Genomic DNA, 24,426 nt, shown 5'->3' on the forward strand with positions numbered 1-24,426 from the left:
TTTGTTTCCTGATAACAGCTCTGTGAGGCAAAAGGAAATGAGCAAATACATCGTTTAAGCTAAATTTGGAAAGTGGGCCAGACTTTCTGGGTATACTAGATACTTTAATTTGGAGGTTTAATGTTTACTTTGTTTAAATGTCTGTAATTCACTTATTTCCTTTTGTAATGCTCAGATGGAATTCTGTTGAAATTCTTTCAGAAAGGTAAAATGGCCTTCATAATTTCCTTGGGAGTTTTCTTTTTCTCCTAAGACCTATAATCCCAAAGCCAGTTACTTCCCAGTACAAATTCAGTTCCCTATACATGGGCCTTTTTTCAAAGGAGAGAGGCGAGTTTGGAGGACCATTAAATCTTAAAAAGCATTTTATTGATCTCGATGTTGGGAGTTGATTCAGGGACGTGTCTGCAGCTGTGTACATTTGTAAGGAGCAGGGCTACTGGGGCCACTTCTAACCAGTGTGCGGAAGGAGGCTGAATGAGAACAAAGTGAAATGTAACAGCCAGCTGCCCATTGAACAAACCATTCCTTTTGTCTTCAAGTTAACAGTGGCAATGAGAAAAGTTCACCTTCTCTAAGCAGTCTAAATGAAACTTGGTTCTTAGAAAACCATTTCAATAATAAGTATGATTTGTTGAATGCTTCATATGTGACAGCTCTTATTCTAAGTGTATTAGCTGTACCGACTCATTTAACTTTCACGGCCTTATGAGAAATAGATAGCTATCCCCCTTTTACAGATGAGGAAATTGAGGTACAAAGTTAAATGGTTTGCCCAAGAAAATGTAGCTAAAAAGTATCACAGTCTGGCTCCAGAGTCTGTACTTAACCATTACAGTATAGCTCAGAAAATATTTAAGTATCTTCTTGTGCCAGCAGCCTTGGATACACAGTACTGAGCAGACAGGGAAGATCAGTTCTTAAGTCCCTGTGTGCAGGAGAACCAGATACTTTAGCTACACTTGTTAGTGAGAGCCTCCGACGCATTTGAGCAGAGACCTGAATGTTGAGAAGGATATAGTCCTGCAGAGATTTGTGGGAGGTCATTCTGAGCAGAACAATAAGTGCGAAGGCACAGATATGAGAATGAGCTTGGCTTGTTCAGGGGACAGAATGTGGCAGTTGTACTGAATTATTTTCACTTCCTAAGTGAACCATCTCTCTGCCCTCCTCACCTTTGTATGGCTGATTGCTCCTTCTGTTTGGAATGCCCCTCTTGAGCCCCTTCCACCTCACTAATTGTCCTTTAGAGCTTCGGTTTTGGACTCCTGTCTGGAAAGTCTCTACAGACCCCTGCCCCCACTTGGGGTAGGTGTTCTTCCCATGTTCTTAGCTGGCCTCACACTTACCACACCCTACTGAGTTTGTCTTTTATCTGGGGAGTTCCTAGAAGAGAAGCACTGTCTAAGCTTAGACTACCCAGCCCTTACACACACTGGGGGACATCCTTGTTGCTTGAATGGTTAATTAATTACCAAGGTCACATAGTAAGTGGCAGAACCAGGACTGAAAATTAAGTGTGTGGTTAAAATCCGTGTGTGTGTGTGTGTGTGTGTGTGTGTGTGTGTGTGTCTTGCATTGCTGTGCTGACAGATGTAGTTGGAGACGTGTGAAATGCTCAGCTTCCACCGTGCACAAAGAATGTCAGAGATGGTGGGTAGTTCATCATGTGTTGACAACATAGTTGTCTCAGTGCCAGTTGTCCCGTGTGAGTGGCACAGGGTTTTGAGTTGGGCATAATAAACTGAGCCTCCAGAAGCTGATGGCCAAAACAGGGCAGGCACGTTTGACCAGTGGGGCTTAGCTGTTGGGAGATCAGAAGCAGGTGGTATGTGTGAATGCCAAAGACTGGCTTATTGAGGTTTTCTCCCCTGGATGGAAGTTAATCTAGCTTTAGATTTGGTGGTAGAAATTCTTCAAAAGGGTTTTAAGCAAGAAAAAGGTTAGCAGGAAAAAAATGACCAGCATGATCCAGGGGAAATAGAACTGAACTGGGAGTCAAGAAGACAACATAATGGCTTTAAGACTGGACAGAATAAGCCTTGTTTCCCTACGTGAAGTCGGGAAGATGGTAAGTGAAAGATTCTCAGGTGTAAGTTAGTGACACCCTGGCTTCACACTTGTAGGGAAGCTGGGGTTGAGGCGCCAACCCAGATGAAGCAGCCCAAGATGGGGAGAGTTCTCTGCTCTCTTACATGGTTCCACTGCTTTTCTCCACATGGATTTGGGGTGTTCTCTGGCATGCTTTGAGTCTTCCCTTGATAACTCTACATGAATTCTTGATTCTCAGGGCTTAAATGTCTGTTTGGAAATCCGATGTATCCTCCCGAGAACCCTCTTATTTATTTATTTTTTTTCAGTAATTCTGTAGCACTGTCATTTTTTTAGAGCTAAAAAAAATAAGCAGCTGCAAGGCATGATATCCCTTGATTTCATGCCCCAGAATTTTCTCAGAGCTTTTACTTGATCAGAATGTCTGTATACTTCAAACCTAAGAACATTACCAAACAGTGAGGCTGTGATTTATGAAATAATTTACTTTTGGTCTTGTCAGTGTGCTTTTTTGGTTTCAATCCATAAATGAATCTTTATACTTATAAAAGCAGTACCATTTTAGGAACTTGAATGCTAATGTTTCTAGAAGTCGTTATGATCATGGGTCCATAGTGTCCATTCTAATTTTTATTTGTAAAAACCAGAGCTAGGTGTAATTCTGTTGAATTCTTTACTCCTCCCATTTCCACTAAAAGTCTACCATCTCCTGACATAGTATGCTAATTTTGAGACTCTTCACCTTTTAGTCAAATAAAAGTCTAGAAGGTAATAGAATTTGTCCATTATTTTTATGAAAAATGTGATTATTGTAGATAGCTAGGAACGGAGAGTCCTGGGATGGTGTTTATGGCACTTGGGCCGAATCTTAGGGACTCTTGATTTGTACTGAAACCTAAAAGACCTGTCTCCCCGTAGAGCAGACTCACTCGAGAGAGGCCCCCCACCCCCGGTTCATACAGCTGATGGTTCTTGAGGCAATTGCTGGTGAAACAGGCAGTCACCATTTAAAAAAATTTTTTTGTTTAATGTTTGTTTATTTCTTAGAGACAGAGCACGAATGGGGAGGGGCACAGGCAGAGGGAGATACAGAATCTGAAGCAGGCTCCAGGCTCTGAGCTGTCAGCACAGAGCCTGACGTGGGGCTGGAACTCAACAGACAGCAAGATGATGACCTCAGCCGAAGTCGGACTCCCAACCGACTAAGCCACCCAGGCACCCCCAGGCAGTCACTATTTTATATCTCTACAGGCTTTATTATTGTGGTGTTTACTTTTTTTTTTTTGTTTTCTTATGAAACTGCCTTGGTCCTATTACTAATACCTGTGGAATTGGCTTTACGTCATTTATGTTTTAGACATGACTGAAGATCTTTTAGTCACGTGTCAGGGTCTTGTTGCCTTGATCTGATTCCGAAGGTAACATATGTGCTGCTCTTTCCTGCCACGATCTTTTCTGTATTCATACCCAGTCTTCTTGACTGTGTTCAGAGCGGTTCAGTCTGTCTGGGAGTCTTGGAATTAGGCAAGATATTTCTTACACTGGGTCTTGTATAATCTCTAGAGACGTCATTTTTGTGGGTTTTTTCCCCCAGTAACATACGGATTGCCTTTCCCGTGAGTGGCTTGCCACTGAATGGTAATTTCTGACAGCTGCAGCATTACACTAAATGATTCACAGCCAAGATAAGCATTTTGGTCTGCCCTACAAGAGCCATCATAGCCACAGGACAGCTGGCCCCTGGATATTGCCCTGAAGATGCTTTCTTGCCTTTCATGTCTGTACTTTTGGTTTTGTTTTTAAATTAAAAGTTCCTGACTTGTTAGGAGTCCCCGTTTGGCCTTTCCTAAGACACTCTAAGTTTTCTCAACAATGTTGAAGACTTAATTTCCTTTGAGTAAATGGTAGCTTTTCCAGTTACGAGCTGTTGGCTTTGTTTCAGTTACTTCCCTTTCATTTTCTCATCTGTAAAATGGGGGAAATATACTGCATCCTACAGTTGTGGTGAGGATTAATTGAGGATAAACGGTAAATACTGGCACAGAATAGGTGCTCGGTAAACATTAGTGCCCCTAGTTTCCATGGTGGATTGTCTTCACCATTCTCAAAGGTTTTCCTAGCCTGTGACTGAAGTGACTTCAGGTGTATGCTTAGGTCCTGAATAGGCCTACACTGTCCCCTACAGTAGCCACCAGCCACACGTACCTGTTAATGTCAAGTTAAATAAAATATATACAATGAATTTCCCCTTTTTTTTTTTTTCACTTTAATGTGGTCACTAGACAATTTTAAATTGCATATGTGGTCCCATTGTATTAGACTCTTCTGGTTTAGGTCCTAATGAGGATTTGTGTACAGAAAGAAAATAGTCTAATAAACTAAAGGAATAAGGCAAGGTATAAATGCAGGACAATAACTTTAATGTCTAGAATGTTTATGTAGCACATTTAAGTTCTGTGCTCTTTAAGGAACCTTTTATCAGTGCACTGTTGGAATAAGTTTTCTGTGGTCTCCAGCCTATTGCAAACATTTTTTAGTATGTGTTAATCACTTTGAGAAACTATGAAAAGGACTAATATCCTCCTTGGTAAAAACTATTTAACTTTTGGGACACCTGGTTGGCCCAGTCGGTTGAGTGTCCCAACTCTTGATTTTGGTTCAGGTCAGGATCCCAGGGTCGTGAGATTGAGTCCCATGTCAGGCTCAGGACCCCCATTCCTGCTCCCTCTCCTCCTCCCCCTCCCCTTCCGCCCCTCTTCCCCACTCGTGCGTGCTCTGTTTTTCTAAAAATAAAAAAATAAATTGGGGCGCCTGGGTGGCGCAGTCGGTTAAGCGTCCGACTTCAGCCAGGTCACGATCTCGCGGTCCGTGAGTTCAAGCCCCGCGTCAGGCTCTGGGCTGATGGCTCGGAGCCTGGAGCCTGTTTCCGATTCTGTGTCTCCCTCTCTCTCTGCCCCTCCCCCGTTCATGCTCTGTCTCTCTCTGTCCCAAAAATAAATTAAAAACGTTGAAAAAAAATATTTTTTTTAAATAAAAAAATAAATTTAAAAAGCATTTAACATTTGAGACTTTTAAAAATGTCAGGAGTTCATTTGAAATCAAATTTAGTGAACTATAGAAATAATCAAGTTGTAAACACTTTGTATAAATTAATTAGCCCAACATTTTCTCATAATTCATCAGACTTCGGGCAGTCCCAAAGAAGTTTTGAAAAATGTTTTGATCAATAACAGTATAGGTTGAATAAATACATAACTTCCCAGGGGCTTATATTACAAGTCTTATTAAACCTTTATGTGTTGTTGTTGTTTTTTAATTATTGTAGTTATGTTTGAATCAATGAGTCAGTAGACCTCAGTAAGTCTAGGCTATACAAAAATAATAATAGTAAATGCTGTTTGTCTTCTGGATGGAGTGGGGAACAGCTATATTACAGGTAAAAAAGAAAACTCAGACAAACTGTGTTCTAGATTGCTTCTTTTTTCCTCATTCTCATAGATGCTCGTTGCCAACATTGATTTGGGTCCTACTATTTTGGACATTGCTGGATATAACCCAAATAAGACACAGATGGATGGGATGTCTTTATTGCCCATTTTGGTGAGTATAAAGCCTTCAATCAGGCCTGAGCCAAGACTCTGAAATAAATTCCAGGGTGTATAAATTTAGACTTAAAGATTTAAATCTTAAACTATTAAATTTGGGGAACAAAATAGAATTTTTCTCTTCTCTATGGTGGGAAAGAGTTTTCTAAAAGACTGGACCACATATAAAGAGTTCTGTATCCTCCCTTCCCTCCCCACTGCCCCAAAAAGAAACCGTCATAAACAAAGTGAAGACAGGTGACAAACTGAGAAAATAGTTGCAACATACATGAAAAAGGGTACTTGGTCCTAATAGATGAGTTCTTAGAAAGCAGAGATTAATATCCCAGTAGAAAAGTGGGCAAAAGAAGTAACTTAACAACTCATGGAGAAATGAGAAATGGCCACAGTAAATGCAAAAACATTGCTCCAGTGCTCATCCAAGAAATGCTTAACCGAAGGAGGCCTTTATTGCCTACAGTACTGGCAAAGATTACAAAGATTTATACCCAGTATTTTCAGAAGTCTGAGAAAATAAAAACTACTCACACTGTGTTCACAGAAGTGTGATCAGTATGAGCTGTCAGGAGGCTAAAGGTCTTTAACAAGACCTTTCACTTCAGAATATACACATTAAGAGGCTCCTGGCTGGCTCAGTCAGTGGAGTGTGCGACTCTTGATCTTGGGGTTGTGAGTTCGAGCCCCACGTTGTGTACAGAGATTACTTGAAAATAAAATCTTAAGGAAAAGAAATACATTAAGCAATTCCATCTGGGAATTTATTCTAAAGGAAACACACTTAACTCAAGAATATTTGAGCACCTCCTGTGTGTCGGGCACTGCACAGAGCTAAGGATCTGTGGAAGGATCAATATTAAGTTGGGAGGATCAGTATTAAAATGTGCTGCGGTTTACGGTGACTCATTATAGGTGACTCTTACTGGTCTGAACCTATTACGACATATTATTAGGTAGTATATGCTTCATACGAGAGGACTCCTGTCACTCACATAAGTTACGAGATAGAAGAAATCCCCGTGAACTCATCACCTCGTTTAAGAAGGCATGTATTCCCAGTGCTGGTGCATCCCCCCCCGTATGCCTCTCCCCATCCTGCCTACCTACCTTTGTATGCCCCGTGGGAGTGATCCTTTTCCTGAATTTCATGGTTACCATTCTCTGGATTTTAATTTTTTAGTAATGATGTACATATTCCTAAACGAAATACCTTACTTTTGATATTGTTTTGCACTCTAAAAATTATACCCTACTGAACGTAGTCTGGGACTTTTTTCAACTCAGCATTGTTTCCAAACTGATACGTGTTGTTCACAGATGCCTAATTTCCATTGTATGAATGCATCACAACTTAATTACCTGTTTTGTCAGTGGATAAACCTTTCTGTTATGCTAGTTTTGTTTTAGGAACAGTGCTGTTAGAGCATTTTTATATATTTCTTCCAGTGAACATGTGTGTATATACCAAGGTATGGGAACTGCACATTGTTCTCTTCTACAGATATTACCAAGTTATTTTTATAGAGGTCATCAATTTACCTTCCCAGCAGCAACGTATGCGATTTCCCTTTGTTCTATATGAAACTGTCAGCTTAATTTTTGCCAATCTAGTGGTTTAAAAAGACCAAAACTTTATTTGGTCCTACTACTGTGTGTGCATTTCTTTATTTATTAATGAGATGAATCATTTTAACAGCTTACTTGACTTAATTTGTACAGTTTACTGAAGTTGACAGTTCAGTAATTTTTGGTATATTCAGAGTTGTACAGCCGTACCATAATCTAAATTTAGAACATTCTCACCTTCCCAAAAAGAAACCCCAGATATATTAGCAGTCTCCCCCCACCTTCGCTCCCTCTCCCAGCACCAGGCAAGCACTGATCTACTTTCTATTGCTATAGATTTGTCAGTTGTGGCCATTTTGCATAAATAGAATCATATGTGGCCCCTGTGACTCGTTTCTTTTCCTGAGTATAATGTTTTCAGAAATCATGTCGTAGCATGTATCGGTATTTCATTCCTTTTTATTACCAAATAATATTCCATTGTATGGATATGTCACATTTGTTAATCCATTCCTCAATTGATAGGTTGTTTTCCCTTATTGGCTACTGTGAATAGCGCAGTATTCCCAGTATACCCCTGGGAGTAGAATTGCTCTTTCGTATGGTGACTTATGTTTAACTTATTGAGGAACTGCCAGACTATTTCTTAAGCAACTGCACCAACGGTGTATAAGGTTTCAAAATTTGCTATATCCTTGCCAACACTTGCTGTTATCTTTTTATTACATCGTAGTGGGTGTGAAATGGTATCTCCTTGTGGTTTTGATGTGCGCTTCCCTAACGACTGATGATGTTGACCATCTTGGCATGTGTTTATTGGACATCTGTGTCTTCTTTGGAGAAACGTCTGTTCAGATCTTTTGCCCATTTTTTAATTGAGTTTTTGATCAGTGAATCCTTTTTCATTTATGCTTTTTATGTTGCTTCCCTTGTGAAGTGCATCTTTTTGCCCGTGATGTCCTCCCTGTTTGTGACTTGTCCTTGCTCTACATTAAGATATGAGAACACAGGAGTTAAATGTATAAATCCTCTCTTTTATCGTTGGTGTTCTTTGTATCTTGTTTATAAAAAGGCTTCTGAACCTCGAGATCAGAAACAATTCTCCTAGGTTTTCTTAGAATAGTTTCATACTTCTCCCTCTTACACGGAAGTCTTTGGTGTATCTAGAATTGGTTTTTCTGGCATGGTATGAGGAATTCAGTTTCATTTTTTTCTCTATAAATACTCCGTTGTTTTTTCTGTTCCACACATGTGTCTTTCCTTGTACCAGTATCATTTTTGTCTTGTTATAAAGCTGTGTAATTAAATCTGTAAAGGCACACCTCTGTCATTGTCCTTGTGAGGATCTTAGCCACCTCTCATACAAACTTTAAAGACCACTTTTCAGATTAACTGAAAAAATTCATATTGGATTTTTGGTTGATATGCTGAATCTATAGATCAGTAAAAGGAAAATTTACATCTTTTAATGTTCTCCATACAAACTTTATACTATCTGTCTCCTTTCTAGTTAGGAAAAAAACCATTTCACTATGGGGATGAAATTACTATGCAGTTGACCCTTGAATGAGTGTGAATTGCGTGGGTCCACTTACATGCAGGTTTTATCCAGTAAACATTGGAAAATATTTTGGAGATTTGTGACAGTTTTTAAAAACTAGCAAATGAACTACGTAGCCTAAAAGTATTGAAAAAATAAGAAAAGGTTAAATATGTCACACATGTATAATTTATATGTAGATACTATTTTATTACTTACTGCCATAAAATATACACAAATCTATCATAAAAAGTTAACACTTATCAAAACTTACACAGGGGCGCCTGGGTGGCTCAGTCAGTTGGGCGTCCAACTTCGGCTCAGGTCATGATCTCACAGCTCATGAGTTCGAGCCCCACCTCGGGCTCTGTGCTGACAGCTCAGAGCCCGGAGCCTGCTTCAGATTCTGCGTCTCCCTCTCTCTGCCCCTCCCCTGCTTGCATTCATTCTCATTCTCTCTCTCTCTCTCTCTCTCTCTCTCTCTCTCTCTCTCCCTCTCCCTCTCCCTCTCCCTCTCCCTCTCTCCCTCCCTCTCCCCCCTCCCTCCCCCCGCCTCTCAAAATTAAATATTAAAAAAAAAACTTCCACAGAACATACATGACACCATTCGAGAGAAGTGTAAAAAAACTTAACAAGGCAGGATTAAACCATAAGTGCATAAAATTAACTGCAGTACATACTGTATTTTTGTATAATTTCCTAGCCACCTCCAGTTGTTGTTACAGTGAACTCAAGTGTCATGAGTATCTGCTTAAAATGCCATGTGGTGCTAATCATCTCTGCATGAACAGTTTGTCTCTCTAGTAAACTGGGTATGGTGGTAAATGATTTTGGTTCTCGTGTATTTTTCATTGCCTTTAATATAATACCATAAGCCTTGAATAACACCATGGGACTCTTACAAAGTGCCACCTGGGATGCTAGAAATGCTCCCAAGAAGCTGAGAAAAGTCATGACATTATAAGAAAAAGTCGAATTGCTGGATATGTACTGTAGATCAGGTCTGCCGCTATAGTTGCTCACCATTTCAAGATAAATTAATCTAGCATAAACACCACTGTGGAAAAAAAATAAAAAAGGAAATTCGTGAGGCCATTACTGCAGCCATGCCAGGAGGCATGAAAACTTGACACCTTTTGCAAAATACCTTTTTATCTGGTATTGAAAATAATAGCGTTTATGTGGGTACAGGATTGCTATACGGAAGACATACCTATAGACTCTTAAAGTGATTCAAGAGAAAGCAAAGTTATTATGTGACAACTTAAAGCAAAAGGAAGTTGAAGGATATAAAGCTGGAGAATTTAATGTCAGCCAAGGGTGGTTTGAAAATTTTAGAAAGATATGTAGCTTAAAAATGCCAATGTAACAGAAACAGAAGAAGCTGCTTCTGTCAACCAAGAGGCAGCAGACAAGCTCCCGATGCCATTAAGAACATCCTTGAGAGTATCTGCCTACACAGGATTTTAATGCAGACAGAGGTTCCCTATTCTGGAGAAAAATGCCATGAAGGACATGTATTAGTAAGGAAGAGAAGGAAACACCAAGATTTAAGGCAGAAAGGGACAGGCTAACTCCTGCTGTTTTGTACAAATGCAGTTGGGTTTATGATCAGGACTCCTGAGCCTTGAAGGGAAAAGATAAACACCGGCTGCCAGTTTTTTGGTTGTACAACAAGAAGGCCTGGACAATGAGAACCTTTTCCTGGATTGGTTCCATCAATGGTTTGTTCCTGAAGTCAGGAGAAAGTACCTTGCCAGTAGGGGACTGCCTTTTAAAGTTCTTTTGATATTGGACAATGAGGATGACCACCCAGAACCCCATGAGCTCGACACTGAAGGCATCGAAATGGTCTCCTTGCCCCCAAACACAGTGTCTCTAATTCAGCTTTTAGATCAGGGGGTCATAGGACCTTGACCTTCAGGGCTCATTACACACATTACTCTGTGGAAAGGATTGTCAACACTATGGAAGAGAACCCTGCCAGAATATCATGAAAGTCTGGAAGGATTACACCATCAAAGATGTCATCGTTGGGGCGCCTGGGTGGCGCAGTCGGTTAAGCGTCCGACTTCAGCCAGGTCACGATCTCGCGGTCCGTGAGTTCGAGCCCCGCGTCAGGCTCTGGGCTGATGGCTCGGAGCCTGGAGCCTGTTTCCGATTCTGTGTCTACCTCTCTCTCTGCCCCTCCCCGTTCATGCTCTGTCTCTCTCTGTCCCAAAAATAAAAAATAAAAATAAAAAAAAATAAAAATTAAAAAAAAAAAAGATGTCATCGTTGTAGAAAAAGCTATAAAAGCCACCAAGGCCAAAACAATAAATTCCTACTGGAGAAAACTGTGTCCATATGTGCCTAACTTCACAAAATTTACAGTAGAGGAAATTGTGAAAGAGATTGTCTATACGGCAAAAAGGAGGGGCGGGGGGCGGGTCAAGGGTTTCAAGATACAGATCTTGGAGGATTGACACTGGACAGTCTGGCAGAAGGGTTTCTGTTATTCAAGACTGCTTTTAACGTCTTCAGTGCCATGGACCCTTCCATGATATAGGCACTGAAGCTAACGTAAACAGTGGAAGAAGGATTGGTACCATATGGAAACGGTTTTAGAGAAATGGCAAAAAAGACAAAAATTACACTGTATTTCATAAAGTTATACTGAGTGCGCCTGCCTCCCCTTCTACCTCCTCCAGTGTGGAGACAGCAAGACTGGCCTCTCCCTTCCTCCTCCTCAGCCTACTCAACAAGATGCTGGGATGAAGACATTTATGATGATCCTCTGTCCTTAAAATAGTCATCATGCCAGACGTTAAACTTGTGTAGGTTTTTGTCTTTGTGTAAAAATCTAGTAACTGTAAGCAAGAAATGTATCAACAGCATCACTTAAGTATTTACTGTGTGGAATGTTGTGTACAAGGCTTCTACGGACATGGATGGCCTATCCTTACGTAGGCATAAGGTGAGTGATATTTAAAGTAAAATTAATGTGTTAGTTTTCTTGCCATTTGTGCTTTCAAAGAATAACGTTACCATGCCCTGTGCCTCTCTCAAAATTGGAGAAACTGGGTGTCAGCCTGTCACCGCTGGTAAGAGTTTTTTAATGTAACCATATTTTCAATGCTGTGTTATGAATATGCCTGTAATACTGTGTGCCATAAATTTTGGCCATAAAAGTTATATAATCATCCATTAAGCTAGGCTACTGTGAAGCGTTCGTGTCAGCTGTACTAGGTCACCATAAAGCAGCCACATTACGTGTTGCCAATGCATGAATCGTTATACCCGTAAATAGGGATTTTTTTTCACATTTTTTCATTGTTGTTAAAACTTCTAAGTTTGTTTTGAGAGAGAGCGAGCTGGGGAGGGGCAGGGAGAGAGGAAGAGAGAGAATCCCAAGCAGGCTCCGTGCTGCCAGCGCAGAGCCTGATGCAGGGCTCCATCTCATGAACCAGGAGATCATGACCCAAGCTGATATCGAGTCAGACGCTTAACCAACTGAGGCACCGAGGCGACCCTCGTTTTTTCTTTTTTCATGTCTAGTGTTACCAATATGTGTTACGTGTACAGTGTGTTATATCCCTTAAGGTGCTGACAGATCATCTTGTAAACAGATGGCAAGCTTACGATGCGAGAAATACAGTACCATAAATGTATATATTCTCTTCCTCGCGATTTTAATATTTTCTTTTCTCTAGCTTTACTGTAAGAACACATCATATAATAGGTATGTAAAGCATGTTAATTGACGTTGTTGTTAGTAAGGCTTCCGGCCAATAGTAGGCCATCAGTAGTTGAGTTTTTAAAGAGCCAACAGTTACACGCGGATCTTCAACTGTGCAGGGTGTCAGTGCCCTTAACCCCTGTGTGTTGGAGTGTCAGCTGTCGTTAATTTCTCTGCATTCTTGTGGGAGCACTGCTTAGGATTCCACCCTTCTCCTTGTTCCTGTTTTGTTTTGGAAGTTACTCTGGTGAGACCGCTGGTGTATGAAGGTCACAGAGCAGCTCGCAGCCCTAGCCTGCCCCGATTCAGGAGCTGCTGGCTGCATGCGGCTATTTAAGGTCACAGGAATAAAGCGAGGATTCAGTTCCTATGTGTCACTAGCCAGACTGTTGAACAGCACAGATACAGTACATTTCAGTAAGAAAATTCTGGATGGTGCTGCTAGAGATGGGAGGTTGGCACACCCCTGTGAGCCAAATTTAGCCCACCCCCATCTTCCATAGATAGTGTTATATTAGAATACAGCCACGTTCATCCATGTATGTATTTTCTAGTCCTGCTTTCCTGTACAACAGCAAAATCAAGTAGCTGCAGCAGAAACTATATAACCACAGACCCTAAATAGTATCTGGCTTTTGACAGAAATGTTTAATGACGCTTCCAGACCATTAGTATCACCTGGAGACTAAAATACAGTAGTCACCCCTTATCTGTGGTTTCACCTTCCACGGTTTCAGTTACCCATGGTCAGCCGCAGTCTGGAAGCAAATGATCTTCCTCCTGATGTGTTATTAGAAGATCAGTAGTAGCCTGATGTTATGTCACAATGCCTGTGTCATCCCCCTCAGTTCATCTCATCACGTGGGTATTTTATTCCAAGAAGGATAAGTACAGTACAATAGATATTTCAAGAGAGAGACACCACATTCACATAACTCGTATTACAGTATATTGTATTTGTTCTGTTGTTATTGTTAGTCTCACTGTGCCTTTTTTATAAATTATATTTTATCATAGGTATGTATGTAATAGGAGTAAACAGTATCTATAAGGTCCGGTACTATCCACAGTTTCTGGCATCCATGATGGGGGAGGATCTTAGAATGTACCCTCCACAGATGAGGAGGACACTGCTTGCTTTTGCTTGGGTCCCATCCCCAAGATTATGGTTGATTGACCTGTGATATAACCTGGCTGTTGGGATTTTTAAAGCTCTCCTTGTGATTTTAATATTCAGCAAAATTTTGAGACAACTGATGTAGACTTCTCAGATACTCTTTTTTCGTCTGCATATTAACGATGCGCAAGTGTGGGGTTTTAAAGTCCACTGGAGTTTGACAGATAAGCTATTCCCCTGACTCCCAGCTTCCACAGCTGAAAGTTGGTAGAGTGGGTACCTGCAGAGGAGTTGATGGCTTCTGAAATCCTGTGACTTAACGATTTCTGAGACCTTAACCTGTGTGGGATTGTTCAGGCTTCATTATAGGATAGTGGGTTAGTAGACGCGTTCCTGTCTATGCATCCCCCTTTCCAGGCAGCTGTGGCGTTCCGAGGCCTTGAACAGGCTACCAGTCCTTCCCACTGTGGTCAGCAGGTTAAGTGGGTGCGCTGAAGTCCTTAGAGCAGCAGTTTTCACACTTGTATTCATCAGGAATGGTTTCCCGCCCCAACTAGGAATGAAGAACTTGCATTTGCAGTAAGTCCCCACCTGATGCTAATGCTGCTGGGGAACACACCCTGAGAACCACTGTTTCAGAGTGTGCTTCTCAAGTTTTACTGTGCATATGAATCACCAGTGGATCTTACTGAAATACAGACCATGGCTCATTAAGGGTAGAGTAGGGCCCAAGATTGTGCATTTCTAACAAGCTCCCAGGTGTTACTGATAGACTGCTGTTAAAAATTCAGCTGAGTAAAGGTAAAGATCAAATTGGCTTCATTCAGTGATTTATTACTTGGGCAGTGGCTCATCTGGTAATAGAAAGGAGCTCCACCAAGCTATAAAAAAGCAAAGGTTTTTAAAGGCAGAAAGAGGGCAGAAAAAAGTCGTTAGCGAAGAATGCATCATTTCAGGCATGGTAGCCCTCCTAAGGGGAATGGAAGGGCCCAGTGGGCAGATTACCTCACTAGTACTGACCAGATAATTCCAGGTTGACTGGTTACAAGTACAAGGTGGGGGGTGGGGGGGGCTGTAATTAGGTATTAAGTCTTGGTTTGCTGACGTGGAGTTTAGCACAAGTGACTCCATTTTGGGCCTGTTGTCTCTTTTTTTTAATTTTTTAAAAATTTTTTAATCTTTATTTTTGAGAGAACTGTTGTCTCTTTTTAAATATGTGTGTATATATATATGTATATGTATATATATTTTAATCTTTATTTTTGAGACAGAGAGTGTGAGCGGGGGAGGAACAGAGAGAGAAGGAGACAGAATCCGAAGCAGGCACCAGGCTCTGAGCTGTCAGCACAGAGCCTGACGCGGGGCTCGAACTCACAAGCCATGAGATCATGACCTGAGCCAAAGTTGGACACTTAACCGACTGAGCCACCCAAGCGTCCTGTTGTCTCTTTTTTTTTTTTTTCTTCTTAACAGTTACCCCTTTTTGATCAGACTGTCAGCTTAACTGAGAGTGATAAGAATTTAAGGCATTAGTGTTGTTCTCAGATACTGCTCTATAGTTCTCGCAGCTTTTGTCCATCCTTTGTGTGGTATTCATAGGTCATGACGTCTTTTGCTTAATCTCTGTGATATTCACAAGCCACAACTTCAGGTTCATAATCTTTTTTTTTTTTTTTTTAACGTTTATTTTTTGAGAGAGAGAGAGACCAAACACAAGCAGGGGAGGGGCAGAGAGAGGGGGAGACACAGAATCCGAAGCAGGCTCCAGGCTCTGAGCGGTCAGCACAGAGCCCGATGCGGGGCTTGAACTCAGGAACCGTGAGATCATGACCTGAGCTAAAGTCGGATATTTAACCAACTGAACCACCCAGATGCCCCCAGGTTCACACTCTTTGAGTCAATCATTCTTTTCACTCCTTTTCTGACATTCCAATCTTGGAGAGATCATTTGCTTGATGGTTAGTGGCTGTGAACACACATTTAATGCTTTTGAGAGAATACAGTGCACCAGGAAGATTATGATGATTATTATGGACAGGATAATTCCCAATGTTTGTAGTACCCAAGACCCAAACCAATCAGAATCTGTCAAAAAAAAAAAAAAAAAAAAAAAAGATCCCACTGAAGGAGTCACCTTTTTGAGCGAAGTGGCTTGTTCAGGAATCTTACACAACTGAGTTTCAACTTCCCCAGAAGTGTTACTCCAGCTACAGTATAGCCATAGCACAGAAACCTCTGTGTTAAGCTAAAATACAATCAAGGGCTATTCTTTTAAACAAGAACAACTTTAGCCAGAGAGTCTAAGGAGCTTTTTCCGGAAGCTATTGTCTTCTGCTTTCTCTGCCCCTCCCCTGCTCCCATTCTCTCAAAAAAAAAAAAATTTTTTTTTTCCTAAAGAGGGGAGAGGTTTCTGTCGTATTCTAATTTATATTTACTAATAACCAGAAAAGTATCTGCCAAAGGAGGTGATTTCTTTTTTTTTTTTTAATTTTTTTTTTTTAACGTTTATTTATTTTTTGAGACAGAGACAGAGCATGAACAGGGGAGGGGCAGAGAGAGAGGGAGACACAGAATCGGAAGCAGGCTCCAGGCTCTGAGCCATCAGCCCAGAGCCCGACACAGGGCTCGAACTCACGGACCGTGAGATCGTGACCTGAACTGAAGTCAGACGCTTAACCGACTGAGCCACCCAGGCGCCCCAAAGGAGGTGATTTCTGAGTCATGAATGTCTCCTGGTAATTTCTTTCTAACTTGATGTATAAATCCAAGAGAGTCAACCAGTGAGGTGTCTTAGTTCACTGTGGAAAGTCAAGGGCACAGTTAGATAATCTAAGACATTGCCCGGCTGTGTGCCAGCTCTCTCAGCATTCATAGGCCCAAGGAGAGTGAAAACCACCACAAAGACAGACTGGATCAGGGCACAGATCATCTCCGTTTAAGTGGTAGTGTTAATGGATCATTCACAGGATTTGCTGTGTGTACCTGTTCAAACAGGGGACAGTTAGGTTTTTAGCACATAGGGAAAGAAAATCTCCCAGCCTGAAATAGTCATTCTAAATGCCTTGCAGAGGTGGGTGCTGCTGGTGAGATATTTCCGTGAAAAGGGACAGGTCTGACCTACATAATCATGAGAACGTGAGGGAGCAAGTGTACTAAGATTTACATAAATACTTGGGTCTGAATCCAGCACATAACAGTCGTAAATGGAGAAATGTGAAACAAGGCAGAGGATGTTCTAGCTCTAAGAGTCGAACTTGGTAAAAGGCTTCTTGAAGGGGTGGGGTGGGGGGCTCGATCATGGTTTGTAGTAACATTGGGAATAGAAGAGAAATTGGTCACAGGGGACACCAGAGGATCTCTAGCATCATGGGTAGATCAGAATCTTTGATGACAAATCCAGCAGTCTGAAAGGTTACCTTCCTTAGCACTTCCCTGAGAAATAACGGATCAAGCATGTTATTTTTATGGGCCAAGACAAGAGTAAAGGAAAAGAGGGAAAGGTAAAAAAATTTCATGTTCGGTTAAAAGTATGAAGTCTTGGTCCAGGGGGAAGCAGTCTACTTTGATGTCATTTGCTTGTCTTCCTCATCAGTTTGATTTGGAGGTTTCCAGTGTCTGTATATGACCAGATGTCAGGTGGAGCCTTCTTAAGCTGTGAGGTGTATACCCAAGGCTCAGTGCCTTCTAGTTTTGCAGCAGTGTTAGTGATCAGTAACCACTTGGGGAGGACCTTTCCAGTGGGGCTTGAAGGCTGTTTTCTTATGATGTTTCCAGGACATTTATTCACCAGGCTCTAAGACTGTGACCGACAGGATCCTTGAATTGGGATCCAGGAAAGCTTCATTAACCTATTGATAATAGGCTTTAGCAAAAGACGTTAAAGACTTACAATATCATGTCAGGCTAGCTTGAAACAAGGCATCAACAGAAAGTTGTATACCAATAGACATTGGTCTACCAGTAACTGTCTCATGTAGTAGAATGAGTTCGTTTCCCAAAGTGGGTGCTATGAATAGTCGTCAAGGCCAGAAGCGATGCCTTAGGTCAAAGGAGTCCAGTTTTTCAGCAAGTTTAGAGATTTGTAAGTTTGAGGATCCCATTCGTTCTCTCAGTCTTGCCTGATATAATCGAGGGTGATTGGGACAGTGATCATTTCAAGAGGTTTGCAAAGCTTTCATTAATGCTTGTATGATTTGCCCATTGAAGTGGGTGACTCAATCACTGGTGATTACAGAAGATATACTCGAAGTGGAAAACAAGTTTTCTAACAGTCTTTCTGCTGCTATAAGGGCATCAGCTTTGCAGCAGGGCAAGGCTTCAACCTATCTGGAAGACATACATACAAGAAAATATAACCCATGCTAGGTGAAAAATGAATGAAATTCAGTTGCATTTCTGCAGAGGGTCTGGAAAGAGGAGGTTTGAGTTCTCTGAGAACAAAAATAGTTTTTTCAGGATTATGGTCCTGATAGGTCAGACATTTATAGTTCTTTAAAGAAGTTTCACCACCGATGTTTTTTATAATTTGCGTCATCTTAAATGCACCATGGTTGGTGAAGGAATGCAAAAGCCACAAAATGGGATTTGCCAGGGAGCCAGGAAGAAAGGTCTTGATTTTCCGGTAACCCCAGTCGTTTATTAAGTTTACAACCATTGTCTTCCAATCTTAATTTCTCTGTCTCGGGAACAGAATGTTGCCACGTTGCAAGGATGAGACCTCACCCTTTGCCCCACATGGCAAACTTCTGGCAACAAGATGTCATTTTTTGTAGAAGCAGAATAGACTTGATCCACATGTGCCACAACCTGTACAAGTTCTGTCGCTGCTACCTTTGCATGAAAGCCAGCTAGGGTATTTCCCTGATACTCAGGTTCAGTCTTTTTAGTGAGAGCCTCAGTTTTGATGACAGCAGTTTCAGAGGGTAAAAGAATGGCAGTAAGGAGTTTACTTGCCCATTTTTGATTGGGGTCCCAGTGGACATAAGAAAACCCCTATGTCTCCAGAACATCCCCAAATCATGGGCCTACTGGCTCTCAGTGTTAACAGTTCTACCTTTCAGGAATTTGCATGCTGAGGTGGGGGCATAGAATAGAGCTCTGCTTATTGGGCCGAGTGAGTTTGTGGGAGATTAACAGCATAACCTGCTTGGAAGTTCCCTTTCTCGTATTTATAGTCTGACCCATCAATAAATAAAACTACTCAGGATTAGTCAAAAGGGGGATGGATGTCTTGTAAATCAGGACGCAGTGTCACAGAATGGGACATTACTACCCCACAGTCCCGGGCTCCCTTGCTCAGGCAGGGGCAGTAAATGGAGCAGGATTAAGAATGTCCTGACAGTTACGATGCAGATGAGGGGGTAGGAGTCGAAAGAGTTCCTAGGAGGTTAGTCTGCTTGCAGAAAAGTGTTGGAAGTGTGAATCCTTTTGGAATTACCAAAGGCTTTAAGCTGAGTTTGGGGTGTGTAAAGAAATGTCATTTCCTAAGGTTAAATTCACCAAGGCTTCTAACTGCTGCTGGAGCTGGAGCCTTACGGCGGCTGCACAGGCTCTAGCAGGGGAGTCGAGCTGTATGCTGTAACAGGCCTGTATTTATTGCCTTCTTCTTGCATCAGCATTTCTTGTGCTTGATGATCTCTTTCACACACAAATAAGACGTAAGGGTTTGGTTTGGTTGGTTTGGTATCTCTAGGGTGGGCGGTTCTTCTAGTGCCTAGTTTAGTCTTAAAAAGGCCCATTCATGTTTATCTTCCCATTCAAGGGGTTCAGGGACTGATGTCTCGGTAAATTCATAGAGTGGGGAAGCCAACAGAGAAAAATTAGGAACCCGTAATGTGTAATAGCCAGCTAGGTTAGAAATCCACAAAGCTATGCTTAGCTTAATCCTTTCTGGAGATAACTGGATTCCTTTCGTGCTTAGATTATGACCTAGGGTAATCAACAACGTCTAGAAATGAGATTTTTTCCTCAGAGACTTTATGTCCCTTTTCACCTAACTGCTACAGCAAGTCCGTGGAACTCTTTATGGAGACCTCTTTGGTAAACAAGCATAGAAAGAGATGGTCTGCATATTGTAAAAGGATCGATTTCCCAGGAACTGGTGGAGGATGAAACCTTGGTGGAATACATGGGGGAAGTAAGGGACCTCAATGAATCCTTGAGGCCTGACTATCCAGGTGTATTATTGATTGTTCCAAGTAAAAGCAAATGGATATTGGCTGCTGGAAAAGGCTGAACAGGTGTATAACAGCGAACCATTTGAGTCTGGTAAAACTTAGGTATTTGAATTTGGGACAACTGGGAAATGGGGAAAACTTGTTAATAGCTCTCAAGTCCTGGACAAGTCACCATCCTCTCCCGTTGGGTTTCCAGACTGGCAAAATCTGCCTGTTGCAGGGGCTGGAACAGGGAATGATTAACCCCTGGGCAAGGTGTGAGGCCTTGGATAGCCTAATGCTTTAATGGATATTGGGGCAACATAAGAATAGGTTTAGTCCTATCTGTGAATTTCTGTAGGCTCTGCACTTGTTATCCTCCCAATGTCAGAATTAGAAGTGGCCCACAGATTTTCAGGCATCTCAGTTAAAATAGGGGATTTTTGTTGGAAGTCTTCCTCATTTATATCAATGGAAGGTCAGGTTCAGGTTGGTCAGGAAATTGTAGGGTGAGGTCTTATTAGAAGCAAAACTTATTGGCCCTTTAAATTTAGAAAGGAGGTCTCTACCTAATACATTGTGGCTATATCACAGAGCCAAAAAGAAGGCTTTTTAGTAAAAGGTCTCAAAGTCGTTTGTCCTGGTTTGAGGTAGAAATTCTGTCTAAACTTGATTAGATACCCCTAGTATATAAACTGTCTTTTCACTCTGAGGAATTTGATGTCCTATGAGAGTGGGGTTTAAAGTAGAAAGTGTAGGGGCACCTGGGTGGCTCAGTCAGTTGAGCATCTGACTGTGGCTCAGGTCATAATCTCGAGGTTTGTGGGTTCGAGCCCGTGTCAGGCTTTGTGCTGACAGCTCAGAGCCTGGAGCCTGCTTGGGATTCTGTGTTTCCCTCTCTCTCTGCCCCTCCCCCACTCACCCTCTGTCTCTGTCTCTCAAAAAATAATAAACATTAAAAAAAATAAATTTAATTTTTTTTTTAATTAAAAAATAGCATAGCCTCGGTAGCTATAGAATTTAGCAAAGTATACTTCGTTAATTTTAGTTTCCCCTTGGATGTTCAAGGGTATTACTGGTAGGAGTTTCCCTGTCGGTTTTGGGAAGGGCCCCACATGGGAGCTCTTCCTTGGGAGCATTGAGGAATTTGTGTAGGAGCTTTCAGGACAGTTTCTCTAAAGTTTCGTAGTTAATTACAAGTGAGATAATGGCCCCCGGACCAGCCATTTGATGATGCACTTCTAGGAGGGTATGATATGGAAGACCCAGTAAAGGCCATTGGTTTGGCAGACTTCTGTTTATGATTTTGGTCCAAAGTCCTCTCAAAGTGTTTGGCTATGGTCACAAGTTCAGTCAGGCCAGTGGCCTCTCATCCTGTCTTTTTATTAACCCACAAATCTCAGGAAATAATCCATTTACAAATAGGGCAGCTTGAGCAGATTGTACGGAGTCAGAAGTGCCATAGAAGAACATTTCCAAACAGACTTCCGACTCTGCTATGGATTCATCTTTTATTTTCATATTTGATGAACAGACCAACTAGTGCAGGCAGGGAAGACTCTAGGAATGGCTTTTAAAATATCAGTTGGTGAGGGCACCTGGGTTGTTCAGACCGTTAAGCAGCTGACTATTGATTTCGGCTCAGGTCATGATCTCACAGTTCGTGAGAATGAGCCCCAAGTCAGGCTCTGCGGTGACCGTGTGGGACCTACTTGGGATTCTCTCTCTCCCTCTCTCTCTCTCTGCCCCTCCCCTGCTCATGCATGTGCACTCTGTCTCTCAAAATAAATAAGCATTTAAAAAAATATCAGTTGGTATATTTCCAGCTCTTTATGGTCCTTAAGAGAGCTATGCTGGTGACCTAGGACCCTGAATATCATCGTCCTTGGGATTATGCCATTCTACTTCCTGCATCCATTTTTGGCCTTCACAAGGTCCTGCCAACATACGTGGAAGCTGATAAATATAGCAGCCTGGGGTCATAGGCCCTGGTAAGGATTCTAAACTCTTCAAAAAAAACTTTGGGCTCTTCCCTGGCTTTAGGAAATTCTTTAGCTATGGCACTTAGTCTGGTCTTTGACCAAGGAATGAAATAGATCTGAGAAGGATCACTTGCAACCGCAGGTAGGTTTCTTTTAAAAGGTAACTTTTAAATCTCTTCAGAGTGGAAAGGCAGTTTTGACAGAATTAGTAAAACAAGAGTACTATTGTAAAGAAGGATAGAAGTGTGGGAGTCAGGTCATTTGTGACGTCTTTTATTTTAGGTACCTTTGTCTTTAATTTTTCCTTGACCTTTTGAAATGAATCTTTCAGTGAGGCTGTTTTGGAATTTTGAAGCCTTTTGGAAACCTACATATCAATTAAAATAGGTATCCCATTTTCATTTAATTCAGGAACCCTTTCAAGTACATCTCTTTTTTTTTTTTTTAATTGAAGTATAGTTGAGGTACAATATTATATTAGTTTTAGGTGTTCGACATTTATATATAATACAAAGTGACCACCACAATTCATCTAGCTGTCTTCTGTCACCAAAGTTATTAAGTTATATTTCCTATGCCGTACATTGCATTTCTGGGTCTTGTACATGTGCTGCCAAAGCGAGCACTCTGTGTCTTATTTAATAGCCTGTAGTTGGTACCTTTTAATCTCCTCGCCTCTTACAACCACCAAACTGTTCTCTGTATCTTTGGGTCCATTTCTGTTTTGCTCATTTGGGTTTTTTTGTTTTGTTTTTGTTTTGTTTTAGATTCTACATATCAGTGAAATTATATGGTATTTGTCTTTCTCTGACTTATTTCACTTGGCATAATACCCTCTAGGTCTTCCCGTGTTGTCTTAAATGGCAAGATTTCACTCTTTTTTTGTGGCTGAGTCGTAGTTTATTTTATATAAATATATGTATGTATGTATATACGTGTATAAGCTTCATCTGTCCATGAACAGTTAGGTTGCTTTCATATCTTGGCTGTTGCAAATACTGCAGTGAACATAGGGGTGCATATATCTTTTCAAATTGGTCTTTTCATTTTCTTCGCCTAAATACCCTGAAGTGGGATTACTGGGTCCTAGAGTAGTTCTGTTTTCCATAGTAGCTGTGCCATTTTACATTTCCACCGACAGTGCATGAAGGTTCCCTTTTCTACACATCCTCACCAATACTTGTTACTTCTTATCTTTTGAATATTAGCCATTCTGATGAGTGTGTGGTTTTCACTTGAATTTTCCGATGATGAGTGACGTGAGCATCTTTCATGCATCTGTTGGCCATCTGTTTGTTGTCTTTGCAGAAGTGTCTCTGTTCAAGCCCTCTGCCCATTTCTTTTAAGTTTATTTATTTTGAAAGAGCACGAGCACAAGCAAGGGAGGAGCAGAGACAGAGGGAAAGAGAATCCCAAGCAGGCTGCATGCTGTCAGCGCAGAGGGGCTCTGACGAACTGTCAGACATGACTCGAGCTGAAACCAAGGGTTGGACATTTAAAACTAACTAAGCTACCCAGGCTCCCCTGCCCAATTTTTAATTTTATTTTTGCCTTCTTGCCCTTACCTAAGGAGACCAATCCAAAAAAAATATTCCTATGTTTTTTGGTAGCTGTTTTATGACTTCTGGTCTAACATTTAAGTCTTTGATCAATTTTGAGTATATTTTTGTATATATGGTGTAAGAAAGTGCTCCAGTTTATTCTTTGGCATGTAGTGTCCAGGTTTCCCAGACCATATATTAAAGAGACCATCTTTTTCTTATTGTATATTCTTGCCTCCTTTGTCAAATATTGACTGTACGAGCATGGGTTTATTTCTGGACTGTCCTGTGCCATTGATCTATTTGTCTGTTTTTGTGCCAGTACAATGCTGTATTGATTACTGTAGCTTTGTAATATAGTTGGAAATCAGGGAGCGTAATACCTCTAGCTTTGTTCTTTCTCAACATTGCTTTGGCTATTTGGGGTCTTTTGTGGTTCCATACAATTTTAGGACTATTTATTCTTGTAAAATGCTGTTGGTATTTTGGTAGGGACTGCATTGAATCTATGGATTCCTCTGGGTAGTATGGACATTTTAACAATATTCTTCGAGTCCGTGGGCACAGTATGTCTTTCCATTTATTTGGGTCATCTTCGATTTCTTTCATCATTGTCTTAGTTTTCAGAGTATAGATCTTTCACCTCCTTGGTTAAATTTATTCCTAGGTATTTAATTCTTTTTGATGCAATTGTAAATGGTATTTTCTTAATTTTTCTTTCTTACAGTTCATTATTAATGAACAGATTAATGTGTATTAATTTTGTATCCAGCAACTTGAATGAATTCATTTATTATAATACTTTCTTGGTGGAGTCTTTAGAGTTTTCTATATCCTGTTGCCTGTAAATAGAGACAGTTTTACTTCTCTTCTAATTTGGATGTCTTTCCTTTTGCTTATCTGATGTGGCTAGGACTTCCAACCCTATGTTGAATAAAAGTGGCAGGAGGCATCATAGTCTTGTTCCTGATCTAATCTTCTCTAGTGTATATATATATATATATTTTTTTTCATTTCATTTAGTGTATTCTTCAGCTCTGATTGGTTCTTGATTATATTTTCTGTCTGAAGTTCTGAAGTTCTCATTGTTCATCCATTCTTCTCCCTACTTTGGTGAGCATCTTTATGACCATCAGCTCTTTCTCTGGTAGAT

The 24,426-nt window shown here is 41.0% G+C and overlaps 1 protein-coding gene across 1 annotated transcript in view; it reads left to right on the forward strand.

Annotated features, from left to right (window-relative positions):
- The window catches only part of GNS (glucosamine (N-acetyl)-6-sulfatase), a 55,685-nt gene that overhangs the window by 21,063 nt on the left and 10,196 nt on the right, over nt 1–24,426 (forward strand). The window contains exon 10 of the mRNA XM_058742134.1: nt 5,551–5,652. Within this exon, the coding sequence (XP_058598117.1) occupies nt 5,551–5,652 (102 nt within the window). The remainder of the gene's footprint in view (nt 1–5,550; nt 5,653–24,426) is intronic.

This window comes from Neofelis nebulosa, chromosome 8 (genome assembly GCF_028018385.1).
Source record: "Neofelis nebulosa isolate mNeoNeb1 chromosome 8, mNeoNeb1.pri, whole genome shotgun sequence".
Classification (NCBI taxonomy): domain Eukaryota; kingdom Metazoa; phylum Chordata; class Mammalia; order Carnivora; family Felidae; genus Neofelis; species Neofelis nebulosa.